This window comes from Scyliorhinus torazame, chromosome 9 (genome assembly GCF_047496885.1).
Source record: "Scyliorhinus torazame isolate Kashiwa2021f chromosome 9, sScyTor2.1, whole genome shotgun sequence".
Classification (NCBI taxonomy): Eukaryota; Metazoa; Chordata; class Chondrichthyes; order Carcharhiniformes; family Scyliorhinidae; genus Scyliorhinus; species Scyliorhinus torazame.
The window spans coordinates 7,212,140-7,232,993 of record NC_092715.1 but is presented as its reverse complement, the minus strand read 5'-3'; the positions used below and the strand labels follow the sequence as shown (position 1 = coordinate 7,232,993).

General features: G+C 53.4%; 1 protein-coding gene across 1 annotated transcript in view; it reads right to left on the bottom strand.

The window, feature by feature from the left end:
- The window catches only part of LOC140429943 (ciliogenesis and planar polarity effector 1-like), a 687,141-nt gene that overhangs the window by 461,722 nt on the left and 204,565 nt on the right, over positions 1-20,854 (bottom strand). The window contains exons 16-17 of the mRNA XM_072517533.1: positions 19,461-19,689; positions 1,228-1,394 (exon numbers count right to left, since the gene is read on the bottom strand). Coding sequence (XP_072373634.1) covers positions 1,228-1,394; positions 19,461-19,689 — 396 coding nt within the window. The remainder of the gene's footprint in view (positions 1-1,227; positions 1,395-19,460; positions 19,690-20,854) is intronic.

The window sequence follows — 20,854 nt, the reverse complement described above, 5'->3', positions numbered from 1 at the left end:
CACTCTCCCCTATCACTGTACACACTCTCCCATCACTGTACACTCTCCCCTATCACTGTACACTCTCCCCTATCACTGTACACTCTCCTCTATCACTGTACACTCTCCCCTATCACTGTACACACTCCCCCATCACTGTACACACTCCCCTATCACTGTACACTCTCCCCTATCACTGTACACTCTCCCCTATCACTGTACACTCTCCCCTATCACTGTACACTCTCCTCTATCGCTGTACACTCTCCCCTATCGCTGTACACACTTCCCTATCACTGTACACAATCCCCCATCACTGTACACTCTCCCCTATCACTGTACACTCTCCCCTATCACTGTACACTCTCCCCTATCACTGTACACTCTCCTCTATCACTGTACACTCTCCCCTATCACTGTACACACTCCCCCATCACTGTACACTCTCCCCTATCACTGTACACTCTCCCCTATCACTGTACACTCTCCCCCATCACTGTACACTCTCCCCTATCACTGTACACACTCCCCCATCACTGTACACTCTCCCCTTTCACTGTACACTCTCCCCCATCACTGTATACTCGTGCGACTTGGCCAACGCTGTCTACCTCATACGCTGCAGGAAAGGATGTCCCGAAGCGTGGCACATTGGCGAGACCATGCAGACGCTGCAACAACGAATGAACGGACATCGCGCAACAATCACCAGGCAGGAATGTTCCCTTCCAGTCGGGGAACACTTCAGCAGTCAAGGGCATTCAGCCTCTGATCTCCGGGTAATCGTTCTCCAAGGCGGCCTTCAGGACGCGCAACAACGCAGAATCGCCGAGCAGAAACTTATAGCCAAGTTCCGCACACATGAGTGCGGCCTCAACCGGGACCTGGGATTCATGTCACATTACATTCATCCCCCACCATCTGGCCTGCGAAATCCTACCAACTGTCCTGGCTTGGTACAATTCACACCTTTTTAACCTGGGGTTACCCCATCTCTGGATCTGTAAAGATTTAATCACCTGCTAATGCTCGCATTCCAAGCATTGTTTGGCATCTTTGAATTTGTCTATATATGTGTTTCTGGAACAGACCTCTTCATTCACCTGAGGAAGGAGCAGCGCTCCGAAACCTAGTGACATCGAAATAAACCTGTTGGACTTTAACCTGGTGTTGGAAGACTTCTTACTGATCATATATTGATATGGTGCAGAGATCGCTCAGACAGTAAGTTTCGGAATCAGCTCTCACCTGCCAGCTGTCTGGAGTGGTTGTCTGGAGTCGGAATGCTGTTCACAGTGAGGTTTTCCAACGATATTGCCGTATTCAGTGGACAGCCTAACAGTGCCTGGAGTTTATCCTGGAGGAACTGGGAGGGCTGCAGGTGTTCTGGTAAATGCAGTGATGGCCTGTGGCCTCTGAAAAATATTGAAACAAAACTGAAACAAAGCAGAGCAGGAACTCCTACCGCCCCAAAGCCCCCCCAGTAACATGCCTGTAACCCCCATTCCCCGAAGCAGACCTGTAATCCCTATCCCCAGTAACAGGCCTGTAATCCCCATCCCCCAGAAACAGGCCTGTAATCCCCATCCCCCAGAAACAGGCCTGTAATCCCCATCCCTCCTGAAACAGGCCTGTAATCCCCATCCCCCAGAAACAGGCCTGTAATCCCCATCCCCCAGAAACAGGCCTGTAATCCCCATCCCTCCTGAAACAGGCCTGTAATCCCCATCCCCATTGAAACAGACCTGTAATCCCCATCCCCATTGAAACAGGCCTGTAATCCCCATCCCCCTGAAACAGGACTGTAATCCCCATCCTTCCTGAATCAGGCCTGTAATCCCCATCCCCCCGAAACAGGCCTGTAATCCCCATCCCCATTGAAACAGGCCTGTAATCCCCATCCCCCTGAAACAGGACTGTAATCCCCATCCCTCCTGAATCAGGCCTGTAATCCCCATCCCCCAGAAACAGGCCTGTAATCCCCATCCCCCAGAAACAGGCCTGTAATCCCCATCCCTCCTGAAACAGGCCTGTAATCCCCATCCCCATTGAAACAGACCTGTAATCCCCATCCCCATTGAAACAGGCCTGTAATCCCCATCCCCCTGAAACAGGACTGTAATCCCCATCCCTCCTGAATCAGGCCTGTAATCCCCATCCCCCAGAAACAGGCCTGTAATCCCCATCCCCCCTGAAACAGGCGTGTAATCCCCATCCCCATTGAAACAGACCTGTAATCCCCATCCCCATTGAAACAGGCCTGTAATCCCCATCCCCCTGAAACAGGACTGTAATCCCCATCCCTCCTGAATCAGGCCTGTAATCCCCATCCCCCCGAAACAGGCCTGTAATCCCCATCCCCCAGACACAGGCCTGTAATCCCCATCCCTCCTGAAACAGGCCTGTAATCCCCATCCCCATTGAAACAGACCTGTAATCCCCATCCCTCCTGAAACAGGCCTGTAATCCCCATCCCCCTGAAACAGGACTGTAATCCCCATCCCTCCTGAAACAGGCCTGTAATCCCCATCCCTCCTGAAACAGGCCTGTAATCCCCATCCCCCCGAAACAGGCCTGTAATCCCCATCCCCCAGAAACAGGCCTGTAATCACCATCCCTCCTGAAACAGGCCTGTAATCCCCATCCCCATTGAAACAGACCTGTAATCCCCATCCCCATTGAAACAGGCCTGTAATCCCCATCCCCATTGAAACAGACCTGTAATCCCCATCCCCCCGAAACAGGCCTGTAATCCCCATCCCCCCGAAACAGGCCTGCAATCTCCGTCCCCCGAAACAGGCCTGTAATCCCCATCCCATTGCAACAGACCACTAATCCCCATCCCCCCCAGAAACAGGCCTATAATCCCCAACCCCCAGAAACAGGCCTGCAATCCCCGTCCCCCGAAACAGGCCTGCAATCTCCGTCCCCCGAAACAGGCCTGTAATCCCCATCCCCATTGAAACAGACCTGTAATCCCCATCCCTCCTGAAACAGGCCTGTAATCCCCATCCCCCTGAAACAGGCCTGTAATCCCCATCCCCCCGAAACAGGCCTGCAATCTCCGTCCCCCGAAACAGGCCTGTAATCCCCATCCCATTGCAACAGACCACTAATCCCCATCCCCCCCAGAAACAGGCCTATAATCCCCAACCCCCAGAAACAGGCCTGCAATCCCCGTCCCCCGAAACAGGCCTGCAATCTCCGTCCCCCGAAACAGGCCTGTAATCCCCATCCCCATTGAAACAGACCACTAATCCCCATCCCCCCCCGAAACCGGCCTGTAATCCCCAGCCCTACTGAAACAGGCCTGTAATCGCCATCCTCCCAAAACAGGCCTGTAATCGCCATCCTCCCAAAACAGGCCTGTAATCCCCTTCCCCCCAACACAGGCCTGTAATCCCCTTCCCCCAAGTACGTCTGTAAACACAATCCAAATAGACAGTCCTTTAAACCTCCTTCCCAGAAACAGGCCTGGAAACCACATCTCCATAAACAAGACTGTCATCCCCACCCGCAATAGAAAGAGGCCTATAATCCCCATCCCCCGAAACAGGCCTGCAATCCCCATCCCCCCAAGACAGGCCACTAATCCCCATCCCCCGAAACAGGCCTGCAATCCCCATCCCCCCAAGACAGGCCTGTAATCCCCATCCCCCCGAAACAGGCCTGTAATCCCCATCCCCCAGAAACAGGCCTGTAATCACCATCCCTCCTGAAACAGGCCTGTAATCCCCATCCCCATTGAAACAGACCTGTAATCCCCATCCCCATTGAAACAGGCCTGTAATCCCCATCCCCATTGAAACAGACCTGTAATCCCCATCCCCCCGAAACAGGCCTGTAATCCCCATCCCCCCGAAACAGGCCTGCAATCTCCGTCCCCCGAAACAGGCCTGTAATCCCCATCCCATTGCAACAGACCACTAATCCCCATCCCCCCCAGAAACAGGCCTATAATCCCCAACCCCCAGAAACAGGCCTGCAATCCCCGTCCCCCGAAACAGGCCTGCAATCTCCGTCCCCCGAAACAGGCCTGTAATCCCCATCCCCATTGAAACAGACCTGTAATCCCCATCCCTCCTGAAACAGGCCTGTAATCCCCATCCCCCTGAAACAGGCCTGTAATCCCCATCCCCCCGAAACAGGCCTGCAATCTCCGTCCCCCGAAACAGGCCTGTAATCCCCATCCCATTGCAACAGACCACTAATCCCCATCCCCCCCAGAAACAGGCCTATAATCCCCAACCCCCAGAAACAGGCCTGCAATCCCCGTCCCCCGAAACAGGCCTGCAATCTCCGTCCCCCGAAACAGGCCTGTAATCCCCATCCCCATTGAAACAGACCACTAATCCCCATCCCCCCCCGAAACCGGCCTGTAATCCCCAGCCCTACTGAAACAGGCCTGTAATCGCCATCCTCCCAAAACAGGCCTGTAATCGCCATCCTCCCAAAACAGGCCTGTAATCCCCTTCCCCCCAACACAGGCCTGTAATCCCCTTCCCCCAAGTACGTCTGTAAACACAATCCAAATAGACAGTCCTTTAAACCTCCTTCCCAGAAACAGGCCTGGAAACCACATCTCCATAAACAAGACTGTCATCCCCACCCGCAATAGAAAGAGGCCTGTAAACCCCATGCGCCTGAAACAGTCCTGTAATTCCCATCCCCCAAAATGAACCTGTAATCCCCATCCCCCGAAACAGGCCTGCAATCCCCATCCCCCCAAGACAGGCCACTAATCCCCATCCCCCCAAAACAGGCTGTAATCCCCATCCCCCCAAAACAGGCTGTAATCCCCATCCCCCCAAAACAGGCCTGCAATCCCCATACCCCCAAAACAGGCTGTAATCCCCATCCCCCCCGAAACAGGCTGTAATCCCCATCCCCCCCGAAACAGGCTGTAATCCCCATCCCCCCAAAACAGCCTGTAATCCCCATTCCCCCCGAAACAGGCCTGCAATCCCCATCCCCCCAAAACAGGCCTGCAATCCCCATACCCCCAAAACAGGCTATAATCCCCATCCCCCCCGAAACAGGCTGTAATCCCCATCCCCCCAAAACAGCCTGTAATCCCCATTCCCCCCGAAACAGGCCTGCAATCCCCATCCCCCCAAAACAGGCCACTAACCCCCATCCCCCCCAAAACAGGCTGTAATCCCCATACCCCCAAAACAGGCCTGCAATCCCCATCCCCTCAAAACAGGCTGTAATCCTCATCCCCCCGAAGCAGGCCTGTAATCCCCATTCCCCCCAAAACAGGCCTGTAATCGCCACCCCCTGAAACGGGACAGAAATCCCCAATCCCCCGAAACAGGCCTGTAATCCCCATCCCCACAAAGTCCTTTAAATCTCCTCCCCAGAAACAGGCCTGTAAACCACATCCCCATAAACAAGCCTGTAATTCCCAACCCCAAGAGAAACAGGTCTGTCATCCCCATCTCCACAAACGAGGTCTGCAAACTACATCTCCCTGAAACAGGCCTGTAATCCCCATCGGCCCCAAAACAGGACTGTAATCCCCACCCCCCGAGATAAAACTGTAATCCCCATCCCGCAAATCAGGCCCGTAAATCCCCTCCCCATAAACAAGCCTGTAATCCCCACCCCCCGAAACAGGCCACTAATCCCCATCCCAGAGAAACAGGCCTGAAATCTCCATCTCACAGAAACAGGCCTGTAATCCCCATTTCCCCAAAACAGGTCTGTAATCTCCATTCCCTGGAAACAGGCCTGTAATCCTCAAACCCCAGAAACCTGCCTGAAATCCCCATCCCCAGAAACCTGCCTGTAATCCCCATCCCCCAGAAACCTGCCTCTAATTCCCATCCCCCAGAAACCTGCCTGTAATCCCCATCCCCCAGAACAGGCCTGTAATCCCCATCCCCCAGAAACCTGCCTGTAATCCCCATCCCCCAGAAACCTGCCTGTAATCCCCACCCCCCAGAAACCTGCCTGTAATCCCCATCCCCCAGAAACCTGCCTGTAATCCCCATCCCCCAGAAACCTGCCTCTAATCCCCATTCCCCAGAAACCTGCCTATAATCCCCATCCCCCAGACACCTGCCTGTAATCCCCATCCCCCAGCAACATGCCTCTAATCCCCACCCCCCAGAAACCTGCCTGTAATCCCCATCCCCCAGAAACCTGCCTGTAATCCCCACCTCCCAGAAACCTGCCTCGAATCCCCATTCCCCAGAAACCTGCCTCTAATCCCCATTCCCCTGAAACCTGCCTGTAATCCCCATCCCCCAGACACCTGCCTGTAATCCCCATCCCCCAGAAACCTGCCTGTAATCCCCATCCCCCAGAAACCTGCCTGTAATCCCCATCCCCCAGAAACCTGCCTGTAATCCACATCCCCCAGAAACCTGCCTGTAATCCCCATCCCCCAGGAACAGGCCTGTAATCCCCATCCCCCAGAAACCTGCCTGTAATCCCCATCCCCCAGAAACCTGCCTGTAATCCCCATCCTCCAGAAACCTGCCTCTAATCCCCATTCCCCAGAAACCTGCCTGTAATCCCCATCCTCCAGAAACATGCCTCTAATCCCCATCCCCCAGAAACCTGCCTGTAATCCCCATCCCCCAGAAACCTGCCTGTAATCCCCATCCCCCAGAAACCTGACTGTAATCCCCATCCCCCAGAAACCTGCCTGTAATCCCCATTCCCCAGAAACCTGCCTGTAATCCCCATTCCCCAGAAACCTGCCTGTACTCCCCATCCCCCAGAAACCTGCCTGTAATCCCCATCCCCCAGAAACCTGCCTGTAATCCCCATCCCCCAGAAACCTGACTGTAATCCCCATCCCCCAGAAACCTGCCTGTAATCCCCATCCCCCAGAAACCTGCCTCTAATCCCCATTCCCCAGAAACCTGCCTGTACTCCCCATCCCCCAGAAACCTGCCTGTAATCCCCATCCCCCAGAAACCTGCCTGTACTCCCCATCCCCCAGAAACCTGCCTCTAATCCCCATTCCCCAGAAACCTGCCTGTACTCCCCATCCCCCAGAAACCTGCCTGTAATCCCCATCCCCCAGAAACCTGCCTCTAATCCCCATTCCCCAGAAACCTGCCTGTAATCCCCATCCCCCAGAAACCTGCCTCTAATCCCCATTCCCCAGAAACCTGCCTGTACTCCCCATCCCCCAGAAACCTGCCTGTAATCCCCATTCCCCAGAAACCTGCCTGTAATCCCCATCCCCCAGAAACCTGCCTGTAATCTCCATCCCCCAGAAACCTGCCTGTAATCCCCATCCCCCAGAAACATGCCTCTAATCCCCATCCCCCAGAAACCTGCCTCTAATCCCCATCCCCCAGAAACCTGCCTGTAATCCCCATCCCCCAGAAACATGCCTCTAATCCCCATCCCCCAGAAACCTGCCTCTAATCCCCATCCCCCAGAAACCTGCCTATAATCCCCATCCCCCAGAAACCTGCCTGTAATCCCCACCCCACCCCCCGAAACCTGCCTCGAATCCCCATTCCCCAGAAACCTGCCTGTAATCCCCACCCCACCCCCCGAAACCTGCCTGTAATCCCCATCCCCCAGAAACCTGCCTGTAATCCCCATCCCCCAGAAACCTGCCTCTAATCCCCATCCCCCAGAAACCTGCCTGTAATCCCCATCCCCCAGAAACCTGCCTGTAATCCCCATCCCCCAGAAACCTGCCTGTAATCCCCATCCCCCAGAAACCTGCCTCTAATCCCCATTCCCCAGAAACATGCCTGTAATCCCCATCCCCCAGAAACCTGCCTCTAATCCCCATCCCCCAGAAACCTGCCTCTAATCCCCATCCCCCAGAAACCTGCCTGTAATCCCCATCCCCCAGAAACCTGCCTGTAATCCCCATCCCGCAGAAACCTGCCTGTAATCCCCATCCCCCAGAAACCTGCCTCTAATCCCCATCCCCCAGAAACCTGCCTCTAATCCCCATCCCCCAGAAACCTGCCTGAAATCCCCATCCCCAGATATAGGCATGTATTCCCCATCCCCCAGGAACAGGCCTGTAATCCCCACCCCCCAACTCACTTAAGGCATCACATTAGTTTGTTCACACACTCATTGAGGCATCGATGTTAATGGCTCTCAGAAAAGTTACAGCATAGGAGGCCATTCGTCCCATTTTTTCCGTGCCAGCCTGAGGACAGCCAGTTGCCCTTTCTAATCCCACCTTCCTGCACCCGCTCCATAGCCCTATAGCTTAGAGTACTTAAGGTGCAGATCCAGGTGCCTTTTAAAAAGAGTTTAGGGTCTCTGCCTCCACCACCAACTCGGGCAGCGAATCCCAGACTCCCAGTACCCTCTGCGTAAAAAACGTTCTTCCTCTTGTCCCCTCTACGCCTTCTGCCACTTTTCTTGAATCTAAGTCCCCTGGTTCTACAATCCTCCAGCAAGGGAAACAATTTTATCCTGTCCCCCCTATCTCTTCCCTCACGATTTTGTACAGTAAGTCTCACAACGGCAAGTTAAAGTCCAACAGGTTTGTTTCGAATCACTAGCTTTTGGAGCTATCCTGTCCCTTCACCCTCTCACCCTTCCTCATTCCCCAAGACTGGGTCTGGAATACCATCTCCTCTCGGTGGGTTTGTCACTTATTGGTTGAAAGAAATTTCCTGGACACACCGCACGGATCTTACTCCCTCAGTTCCCCTTATATTGTTTGAATCCCAGTTGAGCGGGAGAAAGAGAGGAAGCCGGAGTGCAGCTTAGGAATCAGGTAGGTGCTTAAACTTCCCCCAGGTTCCAGCGGCCTTCATTTCCAGGAGCGGGAGAGAGAGAGGGAGTCGGAGTGCAGCTTGGGAATCAGCTAGGTGCTTAAACTTAGCGGGAGAGAGCGAGGGAGCCGGAGTGCAGCTTGGGAATTAGGTAGGTGTTTAAGCGTTGTATTTTTACCTGTATTTAAATTGGGCGGTTCCTAAACCCGAGACACTACACTTGTCGTGTCCCCCACCCTTCCACCTCCTCTAACCTAAGGGGGTGAGTGAATATCAGATAAGCTCTTTCTTTCTTTTCTTTTATCCGCAAGTTATCTAGAGGGGATGGCAGGGAAGGCAGTGCAATGTTCCTCCTGCAGAATGTTTGAGGTGAGGGACGCAGTCAGTGTCCCTGCTGATTTCACCTGTGGGAAGTGCACCCATCTCCGACTCCTCAGAAACCGCGTTAGGGAACTGGAGCTGGAGCTGGATGAACTTCGGATCATTCGGGAGGCAGAGGTGGTTATAGATAGAAGCTTGAGGGATGTAGTTACTCCGAAGAATGAAGATAGATGTGTGACGGTGAGAGGGGCTGGGAGGAAGCAGTCAGTGCAGGGATCCCCTGTGGTCGTTCCCCTCAGTAACAAGTATACCGCTTTGGATACTGTTGAGGGGGACGACATACCAGGGGTAGGCCACGGTGAACGGATCTCCAGCACTGAGTCTGTCCCTGTGGCTCAGAAGGGAAGGAGGGAGAGCAGGAGAGCAATAGTTATTGGGGCCTCGATAGTTAGAGGGACAGATAGACGGTTCTGTGGCAACGAAAAAGACTCACGGATGTCATGTTGCCTCCCGGGTGCCAGGGTCCATGACGTCTCGGACCCTGTTTTCAGAATCGTGAAGGGGGAGGAGGAACAGTCACAAGTCGTGGTACACATCGGTACCAACGACATAGGTAAGAGAAGGGACGGGGATTTAAAACAGGAATTTAGTGAGCGAGGGTGGAAGCTGAGAGCCAGGACAAACCATGTGGTCATCTCTGGTTTGTTGCCGGTGCCACGTGCTAGCGAGGTGAGGAACAGGGAGAGAGTGCAGATAAACATGTGGCTGCAGGGATGGTGTTGGAGGGAGGGTTTCAGGTACGTGGATAATTGGAGCACATTCTGGGGAAGGTGGGACCTGTACAGACAGGACGGTTTGCACCTGAACCAGAGGGGCACCAATATCCTGGGAGGGAAATTTGCTACGGCTCTTCGGGGGGGTTTAAACTAATTTGTCAGGGGGCTGGGAAAACGAGCTGTGTTCCAGAAGCCAGTGTTGAGAGTAGTGAGGTACTGAGGAGGGTATCAAGGTCGCAGGAGTGTACCGGCAGACAGAAAGGTGGGTTGAAGTGTCTACTTCAATGCAAGGAGCATCCAGAATAAGGTAGGTGAACTTGGAGCGTGGATTGGTACTTGGGACAACGATGTTGTGGCCATTACGGAGACATGGTTAGAACAGGGACAGGAATGATTGTTGGAAGTTCCGGGGTATAGATGTTTCAGTAAGAGTAGGGAAGGTGGTAAAAGAGGTGGAGGAGTAGCATTGTTAATCAAGATGTGGAGATGCCGGTGTTGGACTGGGGTGAGCACAGTACGAAGTCTTACAACATCAGGTTAAAGTCCAACAGGTTTGTTTCGATGTCACTAGCTTTCGGAGCGCTCCTAGTGACATCGAAACAAACCTGTTGGACTTTAACCTGGTGTTGTAAGACTTCTTATTGTTAATCAAGGATAGTTTAACGGCTGCAGAAAGGCAGTTCGAGGGGGATCTGCCTACTGAGGTAATATGGGCCGAAGTTAGAAATAGGAAAGGAGCGGTCACGTTGTTAGGAGTTTTCTATAGGCCCCCAAATAGTAACAGAGATGTGGAGGAAGAAATTGCAAAACAGATTATGGATAGGTGTGGAGGTCTCAGGGTAGTTGTCATGGGTGACTTTAACTTTCCAAATATTGATTGGAACCTCTATGGGTCAAACAGTTCAGATGGGGCAGTTTTTGTACAGTGTGTGCAGGAGGGTTTCCTGACACAATATGTGGATAGGCCGACAAGAGGTGGGGCCACATTGGATTTGGTACTGGGTCATGAACCGGGCCAAGTGTTAGATTTGTTTGTGGGAGAGCACTTTGGAGATAGTGACCACAATTCGGTGTCTTTCACTATTGCAATGGAGCGGGATAGGGCCACACGGCAGGGCAAGGTTTATAATTGGGGGAGGGGTAATTATGATGTGATTAGGCAAGAATTAGGGAGCATAAGATGGGAACAGAAACTGTCAGGGAAAGGCACAAATGAAAAGTGGAGCTTGTTCAACGAACAAATACTACGTGTCCTTGATAGGCATGTCCCTGTCAGGCAGGGAGGAAATGGCCGTGTGAGGGAACCATGGTTCACAAAAGAGGTTGAATGTCTTGTCAAGAGGAAAAAGGAAGCGTATGTAAGGATGAGAAAACAAAGTTGAGTTGGGTCGCTTGAGGGTTACAAGGTAGCAAGGAATGAGCTAAAAAAAAGGGCTTAGGAGAGCTAGGAGGGGGCATGAGAAGTCGGGTCGGATCAAGGAAAACCCCAAGGCTTTTTACTCTTATGTGAGAAATAAAAGAATGACCAGGGTGAGGTTAGGGCCGGTCAAGGACAGTAGTCAGAACTTGTGCATGGAGTCAGAAGAAATAGGAGAGGCGTTGAATGAATACTTTTCTTCAGTGTTCACCAAGGACAGGGGCCATGTTTTTGAGGATGAGACTGTGATACAGTCAGGTAGGCTGGAGGAGGTAGATGTTCTGAGGGAGGATGTATTAGCAATTTTGAAAAACCTTAGGGTCGACAAGTTCCCTGGGCCAGATGGGATATATCGAAGGATTCTTTAGGAGGCAAGGGATGGGACTGCAGAGCCTTTGGCTTTGATCTTTGGGTCCTCACTGTCCGCGGGGATAGTGCAAGAGGACTGGAGAGTGGCGAATGGTGTTCCTCTGTTCAAGAAAGGGAATAGGAATGACCCTGGTAATTATAGGCCGGTTAGTCTTACTTCGGTGGTCGGTAAGTTAATGGAAAAGGTCCTGAAGAGTAGGATTTATGACCATTTGGAAAGATGCAGCTTAATCCAGGATAGTCAACACAGATTCGTGAAGGGTAAGTCTTGCCTCACAAATTTGATTGAATTCTTTGAGAAGGTAACTAAGTGTGTAGATGAAGGTAGAGCAGTTGATGTTGTATCCATGGATTTCAGTAAGGCGTTTGATAAGGTTCCCCATGGTCGGCTCATGAAGAAAGTAAGGAGGTGTGGGATAGAGGGAAATTTGGCCAATTGGATCAGTAACTGGCTATCACATAGAAACAGGGGGTGGTGGTGGATGGAAATTTTTCATCCTGGAGACCAGTTACCAGCGGTGTACCACAGGGATCAGTGCTGGGTCCTCTGCTATTTGTGAATTCTATCAATGACTTGGAGGAGGGGGCTGAAGGGTGGGTCAGTAAATTTGCTGATGACACCAAGATTGGTGGAGTAGTGGATGAGGTGGAGGGCTGTTGTAGGCTGCAGAGAGACATTGATAGGATGTAGAGCTGGGCCGAAAAATGACAGATGGAGTTTAACCCTGATAAGTGCGAGGTGATTCATTTTGGTCGGACAAATTTGAATGCGGATTACAGGGTCAACGGCAGGGTTCTGAGGAATGTGGAGGAACAGAGAGATCTTGGGGTTCATGTCCACAGATCCCTGAAGGTTGCCACTCAAGTGGATAGAGCCGTGAAGAAGGCCTCTAGTGTTTTAGCGTTTATTAACAGGGGGCGTGAGTTTAAGAGCCGTGGGGTTATGCTGCAACTGTACAGGACCCTGGTGAGACCACATTTGGAGTATTGTGTGCAGTTCTGGTCACCTCACTATAGGAAGGATGTGGAAGCATTGGAAAGGGTGCTAAGGAGATTTACCAGAATGCTGCCTGGATTGGAGGGTAGGTCTTATGAGGAAAGGTTGAGGGAGCTAGGGCTTTTCTCTTTGGAGCGGAGGAGGATGAGAGGCGACTTAATAGAGGTTTATAAGATGATGAGGGGGATAGATAGAGTGGACGTTCAGAGACTATTTCCTCGGGAGGATGTAGCTGTTACAAGGGGGCATAACTATAAGATTCAGGGTGGGAGATATAGGAGGGATGTATGAGGTAGGTTCTTTTTTTTTTAAAATAATATTTTATTGAAAATTTTTGGTCAACCAACACAGTACATTGTGCATCCTTTACACAACATTGTAACAATACAGATAATAATGACCTTTTTAAATTTAAACAAAAACAACAACAAATAAATAAATATTAAATAACAAAAAATAAAAACTAGCCCTAATTGGCAACTGCCTTGTCTCAGGCCACACACCACCACCCCCATCCCCCCCCCCCCCCCCCCCCCCCCCGCCCCCCAAGTCCTGGGCCGCTGCTGCTGCCTTCTTTGTTCTCCCCTATCTATCTTTCCGCAAGATATTCGACGAACGGTTGCCACCGCCTGGTAAACCCTTGAGCCGACCCCCTTAGGATGAACTTAATCCGCTCTAACTTTATGAACCCCGCCATGTCATTTATCCAGGTCTCCACCCCCGGGGGCTTGGCTTCTTTCCACATTAGCAATATTCTGCGCCGGGCTACTAGGGACGCAAAGGCCAAAACATCGGCCTCTTTCGCCTCCTGCACTCCCGGCTCTTGTGCAACCCCAAATATAGCCAACCCCCAGCTTGGTTCGACCCGGACTCCTACTACATTCGAAAGCACCTTTGTCACCCCCATCCAAAACCCCTGTAGTGCCGGGCATGACCAAAACATATGGGTATGATTCGCTGGGCTTCTCGAGCACCTCGCACACCTATCCTCCACCCCAAAAAATTTACTGAGCCGTGTTCCAGTCATATGTGCCCTGTGTAATACCTTAAACTGAATCAGGCTTAGCCTGGCGCATGAGGACGACGAGTTTACCCTGTTTAGGGCATCTGCCCACATCCCCTCCTCAATCTCCTCCCCTAGCTCTTCTTCCCATTTCCCTTTTAGTTCGTCCATCATAGTCTCCCCTTCGTCTCTCATTTCCCTATATATATCCGACACCTTACCGTCCCCCACCCATTTCTTTGAGATGACTCTGTCCTGCACCTCTTGTGTCGGGAGCTGCGGGAATTCCCTCACCTGTTGCCTCGCAAAAGCCCTCAATTGCATGTACCTGAATGCATTCCCTTGGGGCAACCCATATTTCTCGGTCAGCGCTCCCAGACTCGCAAACTTCCCATCCACAAATAGATCTTTCAATTGCGTTATACCTGCTCTTTGCCACATTCCATATCCCCCATCCATTCCCCCCGGGGCAAACCTATGGTTGTTTCTTATCGGGGACCCCCCCAGTGCTCCGGTCTTTCCCCTATGTCGTCTCCACTGTCCCCAAATCTTCAGTGTAGCTACCACCACCGGACTCGTGGTATAGTTCCTTGGTGAGAACGGCAATGGGGCTGTCACCATAGCCTGCAGGCTGGTCCCCCTACAGGACGCCCTCTCTAATCTCTTCCACGCCGCTCCTTCCTCCTCTCCCATCCACTTACTCACCATTGAAATATTAGCGGCCCAATAATACTCACTTAGGCTCGGTAGTGCCAGCCCCCCCCCTATCCCTACTACGCTGTAAGAATCCCTTCCTCACTCTCGGAGTCTTCCCGGCCCAAACAAAACCCATGATACTCTTTTCTATCCTTTTGAAAAAAGCCTTCGTGATCACCACCGGGAGACACTGAAACACAAAGAGGAATCTCGGGAGGACCACCATCTTAACTGCCTGCACCCTCCCTGCCATTGACAATGCTACCATATCCCATCTCTTGAAATCTTCCTCCATCTGTTCCACCAACCGCGTCAAATTTAGCCTGTGCAATGTGCCCCAATTCTTAGCTATCTGGATCCCCAGGTAACGAAAGTCTCTTGTTACCTTCCTCAACGGTAGGTCTTCTATTTCTCTACTCTGCTCCCCTGGATGCACCACAAACAGCTCACTCTTCCCCATGTTCAATTTATACCCTGAAAAATCCCCAAACTCCCCAAGTATCCGCATTATTTCTGGCATCCCCTCCGCTGGATCCGCCACATATAGTAGCAGATCATCCGCATATAAAGATACCCGGTGTTCTTCTCCTCCCCTAAGTATTCCCCTCCATCCCTTGGAACCTCTCAGCGCTATCGCCAGGGGCTCAATCGCCAGTGCAAACAATAATGGGGACAGAGGACATCCCTGCCTTGTCCCTCTATGGAGCCGAAAATATGCCGATCCCCGTCCATTCGTGACCACACTCGCCACTGGGGCCCTATACAACAGCTGCACCCATCTAACATACCCCTCTCCGAACCCAAATCTCCTCAACACCTCCCACAGATAATCCCACTCCACTCTATCAAATGCTTTTTCGGCATCCATCGCCACTACTATCTCCGTTTCACCCTCTGGTGGGGCCATCATCATTACCCCTAACAACCTCCGTATGTTCGTGTTCAGCTGTCTCCCCTTCACAAACCCAGTTTGGTCCTCATGAACCACCCCCGGGACACATTCCTCTATTCTCATTGCCATTACCTTGGCCAAGACCTTGGCATCTACATTGAGGAGGGAGATTGGTCTGTAGGACCCGCATTGTAGCGGATCCTTTTCCTTCTTTAAAAGAAGCGATATCGTTGCTTCTGACATAGTCGGGGGCAGTTGTCCCCTTTCCTTTGCCTCGTTAAAGGTCCTCGTCAGTAGCGGGGCGAGCAAGTCCAAATATTTTCTGTAAAATTCAACTGGGAATCCGTCCGGTCCCGGGGCCTTTCCCGTCTGCATGTTCCTAATTCCTTTCACCACTTCTTCTACCGTGATCTGTGCTCCTAATCCCATCCTTTCCTGCTCTTCCACCTTGGGAATTTCCAGCCGATCCAAAAACTCCATCATTCTCTCCCTCCCATCCGGGGGTTGAGCTTCATACAATTTTTTATAAAATGTCTTAAACACTTCATTCACTCTCTCCGCTCCCCGCTCCGTCTCTCCATCTTCGTCTCTCACCCCCCCTATTTCCCTCGCTGCTCCCCTTTTCCTCAATTGGTGTGCCAGCAATCTGCTCGCCTTCTCTCCATATTCATACTGTACACCCTGCGCCTTCCTCCATTGTGCCTCTGCAGTGCCTGTGGTCAGCAAGTCAAATTCCACATGCAGCCTTTGCCTTTCCCTATACAGTCCCTCCTCCGGTGCTTCCGCATATTGTCTGTCCACCCTCAAAAGTTCTTGCAACAATCGCTCCCGTTCCTTACTTTCCTGCTTCCCTTTATGTGTCCTTATTGATATCAGCTCCCCCCTAACCACCGCCTTCAACGCCTCCCAGACCACTCCCACCTGAACCTCCCCATTGTCATTGAGTTCCAAGTACTTTTCAATGCATCCCCTCACCCTTAAGCACACCCCCTCATCCGCCATTAGTCCCATGTCCATTCTCCAGGGTGGACGCCCTCTTGTTTCCTCCCCTATCTCCAAGTCTACCCAGTGTGGGGCATGATCCGAAATGGCTATAGCCGTATATTCCGTTCCCCTCACCCTCGGGATCAATGCCCTACCCAACACAAAAAAGTCTATGCGTGAATAGACTTTATGGACATAGGAGAAAAACGAGAACTCCTTACTCCTAGGTCTACTGAATCTCCACGGGTCCACCCCTCCCATCTGCTCCATAAAATCCTTAAGCACCTTGGCTGCTGCCGGCCTCCTACCAGTCCTGGACTTCGACCTATCCAGCCTTGGTTCCAACACCGTGTTAAAGTCTCCCCCCATTATCAGCTTTCCGGTCTCTAGGTCTGGGATGCGTCCTAGCATTCGCCTCATAAAATTGGCATCGTCCCAATTCGGGGCATACACGTTTACCAACACCACCATCTCTCCCTGTAATTTGCCACTCACCATCACGTATCTGCCCCCGTTATCCGCCACTATAGTCTTTGCCTCGAACATGACCCGCTTCCCCACTAATATAGCCACCCCCCTGTTTTTCGCATCCAGCCCCGAATGGAACACCTGCCCTACCCATCCTTTGCGCAACCTAACCTGATCTATCAGTTTCAGGTGCGTTTCCTGTAACATGGCCACATCTGCTTTAAGTTTCTTAAGGTGTGCGAGTACTCGTGCCCTCTTTATCGGCCCGTTAAGCCCCCTCACGTTCCACGTGATCAGCCGAGTTGGGGGGCTTCCCACCCCCCCCCCCCTTGCCGGTTAGCCATCATCTTTTTCCAGCTTCTCGCCCAGTTCCCACGCAGCTGTATTTCTCCCAGACGGTGCCCCCCCGCCCATCCTTTCCCGTACCCACTCCCCCCTTTCCCCAGCAGCAGCAACCCAGTAATTCCCCCCTCCCCCCCCCCCCCGCTAGACCCCCCGCTAGCGTAATTACTCCCCCCATGTTGCTCCCAGAAGTCAGCAAACTCTGGCTGACCTCGGCTTCCCCCCGTGATCACGGCTCGCCCCGTGCGGCGCCCCCTCCTTCCTGCTTCTCTATTCCCGCCATAATTATCATAGCGCGGGAACCAAGCCCGCGCCTCTCCCTCGGCCCCGCCTCCCATGGCCAACGCCCCATCTCCTCTCCCTCCCCACCTCCCCCCATCACCACCTGTGGGAGAAAGAAAAGTTACCATACCGCAGGATTAATCATACAATCCCTCTTCGCCCCCCCCCCCCACTCGTCCCACCACTTTGTCCAAACGTTCATTTTCGTAGTCCAATCATTCCAATTTTTCTTCTACAATAAAAGTCCACGCTTCATCCGCCGTCTCAAAGTAGTGGTGCCTCCCTTGATATGTGACCCACAGTCTTGCCGGTTGCAGCATTCCAAACTTTATCTTTTTTTTGTGAAGTACCGCTTTGGCCCGATTAAAGCTCGCCCTCCTTCTCGCCACCTCCGCACTCCAATCTTGATAGACGCGGATCACCGCGTTCTCCCATTTACTACACCGAGTTTTCTTCGCCCATCTAAGGACCATTTCTCTATCCTTAAAACGGAGCAATCTCACCACTATGGCTCTGGGAGTTTCTCCTGCTCTCGATCCTCGCGCCATCACTCGGTATGCTCCCTCCACCTCCAACGGACCCGTCGGGGCCTCCACTCCCATTAACGAGTGCAGCATCGTGCTCACATATGCCCCGACGTCCGCCCCCTCCACACCTTCAGGAAGGCCAAGAATCCTCAAGTTGTTCCTCCTTGCGTTATTTTCCAGTGCCTCCAACCTCTCCACAGATCGTTTCTGGTGTGCCTCCTGTATCTCCGACTTCACCACCAGGCCCTGTATATCGTTTTCATTCTCTGCTGCTTTCGCCTTCACGACCCGAAGCTCCTGCTCCTGGGTCTTTTGTTCCTCTTTCAGCCCTTCAATCGCCTGTAATATCGGGGCCAACAACTCTTTCTTCATTTCCTTTTTTATCTCCTCCACGCAGCGTTTCAAAAACTCTTGTTGTTCAGGGCCCCATATGAAACTGCCACCTTCCGACGCCATCTTGGTTTCTGCTTGCCTTCCTTGCCGTTGTTCCAAAGGATCCACTGCAATCCGGCCACTTTCCTCTCCTTTTTCCATCCGTGTCCAGGGGGAACACCCTTCTGGTTTACCGCACGGTGTTTTCAGCCGTTAAAATTGCCGTTGGGGCTCCTATCAAGAGCCCAAAAGTCCGTTTCACAGGGAGCTGCCGAAACGTGCGACTCAGCTGGTCATCGCCGCACCCGGAAGTCCCGAGGTAGGTTCTTTACTCAGAGAGTGGTTAGGGTGTGGAATGGACTGCCTGCTGTGATGGTGGAGTCGGACAATTAGGAACTTTCAAGCGGTTATTGGATAGGCACATGGAGCACACCAGAATGACAGGGAGTGGGATAGCTTGATCTTGGTTTCGGACAATGCTCAGCACAACATCGAGGGCCGAAGGGCCTGTTCTGTGCTGTACTGTTCTATGTTCTATGATATTGGGATGGTTAAAGTCTGCGACTATTATTGCCCTCTTGTTTGTACAGGCAGAAATCTGCCGCTATATTTGATCTTCTATCTCCCTCTCACTATTTGGGGGGGTGTAATATACGGACAGTAATGTGACTGGCCCGTTTTTATTTCCATGTTAAACCCACAAAGCCTTGTTTGTTGACCTGTTCAGTCTATCATCGCTTCTCACAACAAGAATGGATTCTTTCACCATTACTGCGACTCCCCCTCCTTTGGTATCTCCCCCTCTGTCCCGCCTGAAAACTCTGTATCCGGGGATGTTGAGCTGCCAATTTTGTCCCCTGCTTTAACCAGGTTTCCGTTCCAGCAACAACATCCTGCTGCCGTCCACCTGCGCCCTTGATTCGTCCACCTTGGTTGTAATACTCCTTGCATTGAAGTAGAAACAGTTTAACCCCGTTATTTTACCTGTTGGACACTTTTAAAACTTTACTTCCCCTGTAATTCCAAGTCTATCACTACATAGAATCCCGACAGTGCAGAAGGATGCCATTCGGCCCATTGAGTCTGCACCAACCCTCTGAAATAGTACTTCACCCAAGCTCACTCCCCACCCTATCCCATTGCCCTACACATCCTTTTTGGACACTAAGGGGCAATTTAGCATGGCCAATCGACAGAACCTGCACATCTGTGGACTGCTGGAAAGTATGCCCAGGCCAGTCACGGCAGATGTGTACGATGCCCCTGTTACAGTGCCAACCAGACATAAACCCCAGGACGTTGTTGACCAGCTGCGTACCTGACCGACTCGGGGACGCTTCCAGAGCCCACGTTGTGAGCCAAACCCAGCACCACAGCGGATTTCCAGTCCCCAAGACTGGAGGCCAACCAGACCGCTTCAGGAACCAGCCTGCCAATCAGCATCAGGGTGACTGTGTACTTCACACTCCAGGTCGCAGACAGGCGCTGTTCCCGTACTGCCGCCGAAATACCATCCTGCTGTAAATACACCACTCGAGGAAGGCAACCTGCTAACAAGCTCAAAACATCACGGCCATTACTTCCAACACCAACGGTTCATGTCCTGGGCCCACACAAGACAATTCACCTCACCCAGCTCCAAAACACTCCACCCAATCCACACAGCTCCATCTGCTGCACATCTCCGACCCCCCTTCCCCCGTCTCCCCTCCCCCCCCACTCCCCGTCTCCCCCCCTTCCCCGTCTCCCCTCCCCCCCCACTCCCCGTCTCCCCCCCTTCCCCGTCTCCCCTCCCTCTCCACTCCCCGTCTCCCCCCCACTCCCCGTCTCCCCCCCTTCCCCGTCTCCCCCCCACTCCCCTCTCCCCCCTCTCCCCCCCCCACTCCTCTCTCCCCCCCACTCCCCTCTCCCCCCCCTTCCCCGTCTCCCCTCCCCCTCCACTCCCCGTCTCCCCCCCTTCCCCGTCTCCCCTCCCCCTCCACTCCCCGTCTCCCCCCCCTTCCCCGTCTCCCCTCACCCCACTCCCCGTCTCCCCCCCCTTCCCCGTCTCCCCTCCCCCACCACTCCCCGTCTCCCCCCCCTTCCCCGTCTCCCCTCACCCCACTCCCCGTCTCCCCTCACCCCACTCCCCGTCTCCCCCCCCTTCCCCGTCTCCCCTCCCCCCCACTCCCCGTCTCCCCCCCCTTCCCCGTCTCCCCTCCCCCTCCACTCCCCGTCTCCCCCCCCTTCCCCGTCTCTCCTCCCCCCCACTCCCCGTCTCCCCCCCCTTCCCCGTCTCCCCTCCCCCCCCACTCCCCGTCTCCCCCCCTTCCCCGTCTCCCCTCCCCCTCACTCCCCGTCTCCCCCCCTTCCCCGTCTCCCCTCCCCCTCACTCCCCGTCTCCCCCCCCACTGACACCCCATCTCCCCCCACTCCCCGTCTCCCCCCCCACTCCCCTCTCCCCCCTCTCCCCCCCCACTCGCCATCTCCCCCTCACTCCCCGTCTCACCCCCCACTCCTCTCTCCCCCCCACTCCCCTCTCCCCCTCCCACTCCAAGTCTCCCCCTCACTCCCCGTCTCCCCCCCACTCCCCGTCTCCCCCCCACTCCCCTCTCCTCCCCACTCCCTCTCCCCTCCCCACTCCCCGTCTCACCCCCCACTCCCCTCTCCCCCCCACTCCCCTCTCCCCCCCCACTCCCCATCTCCCCCTCACTCCCCGTCTGCCCCCCACTC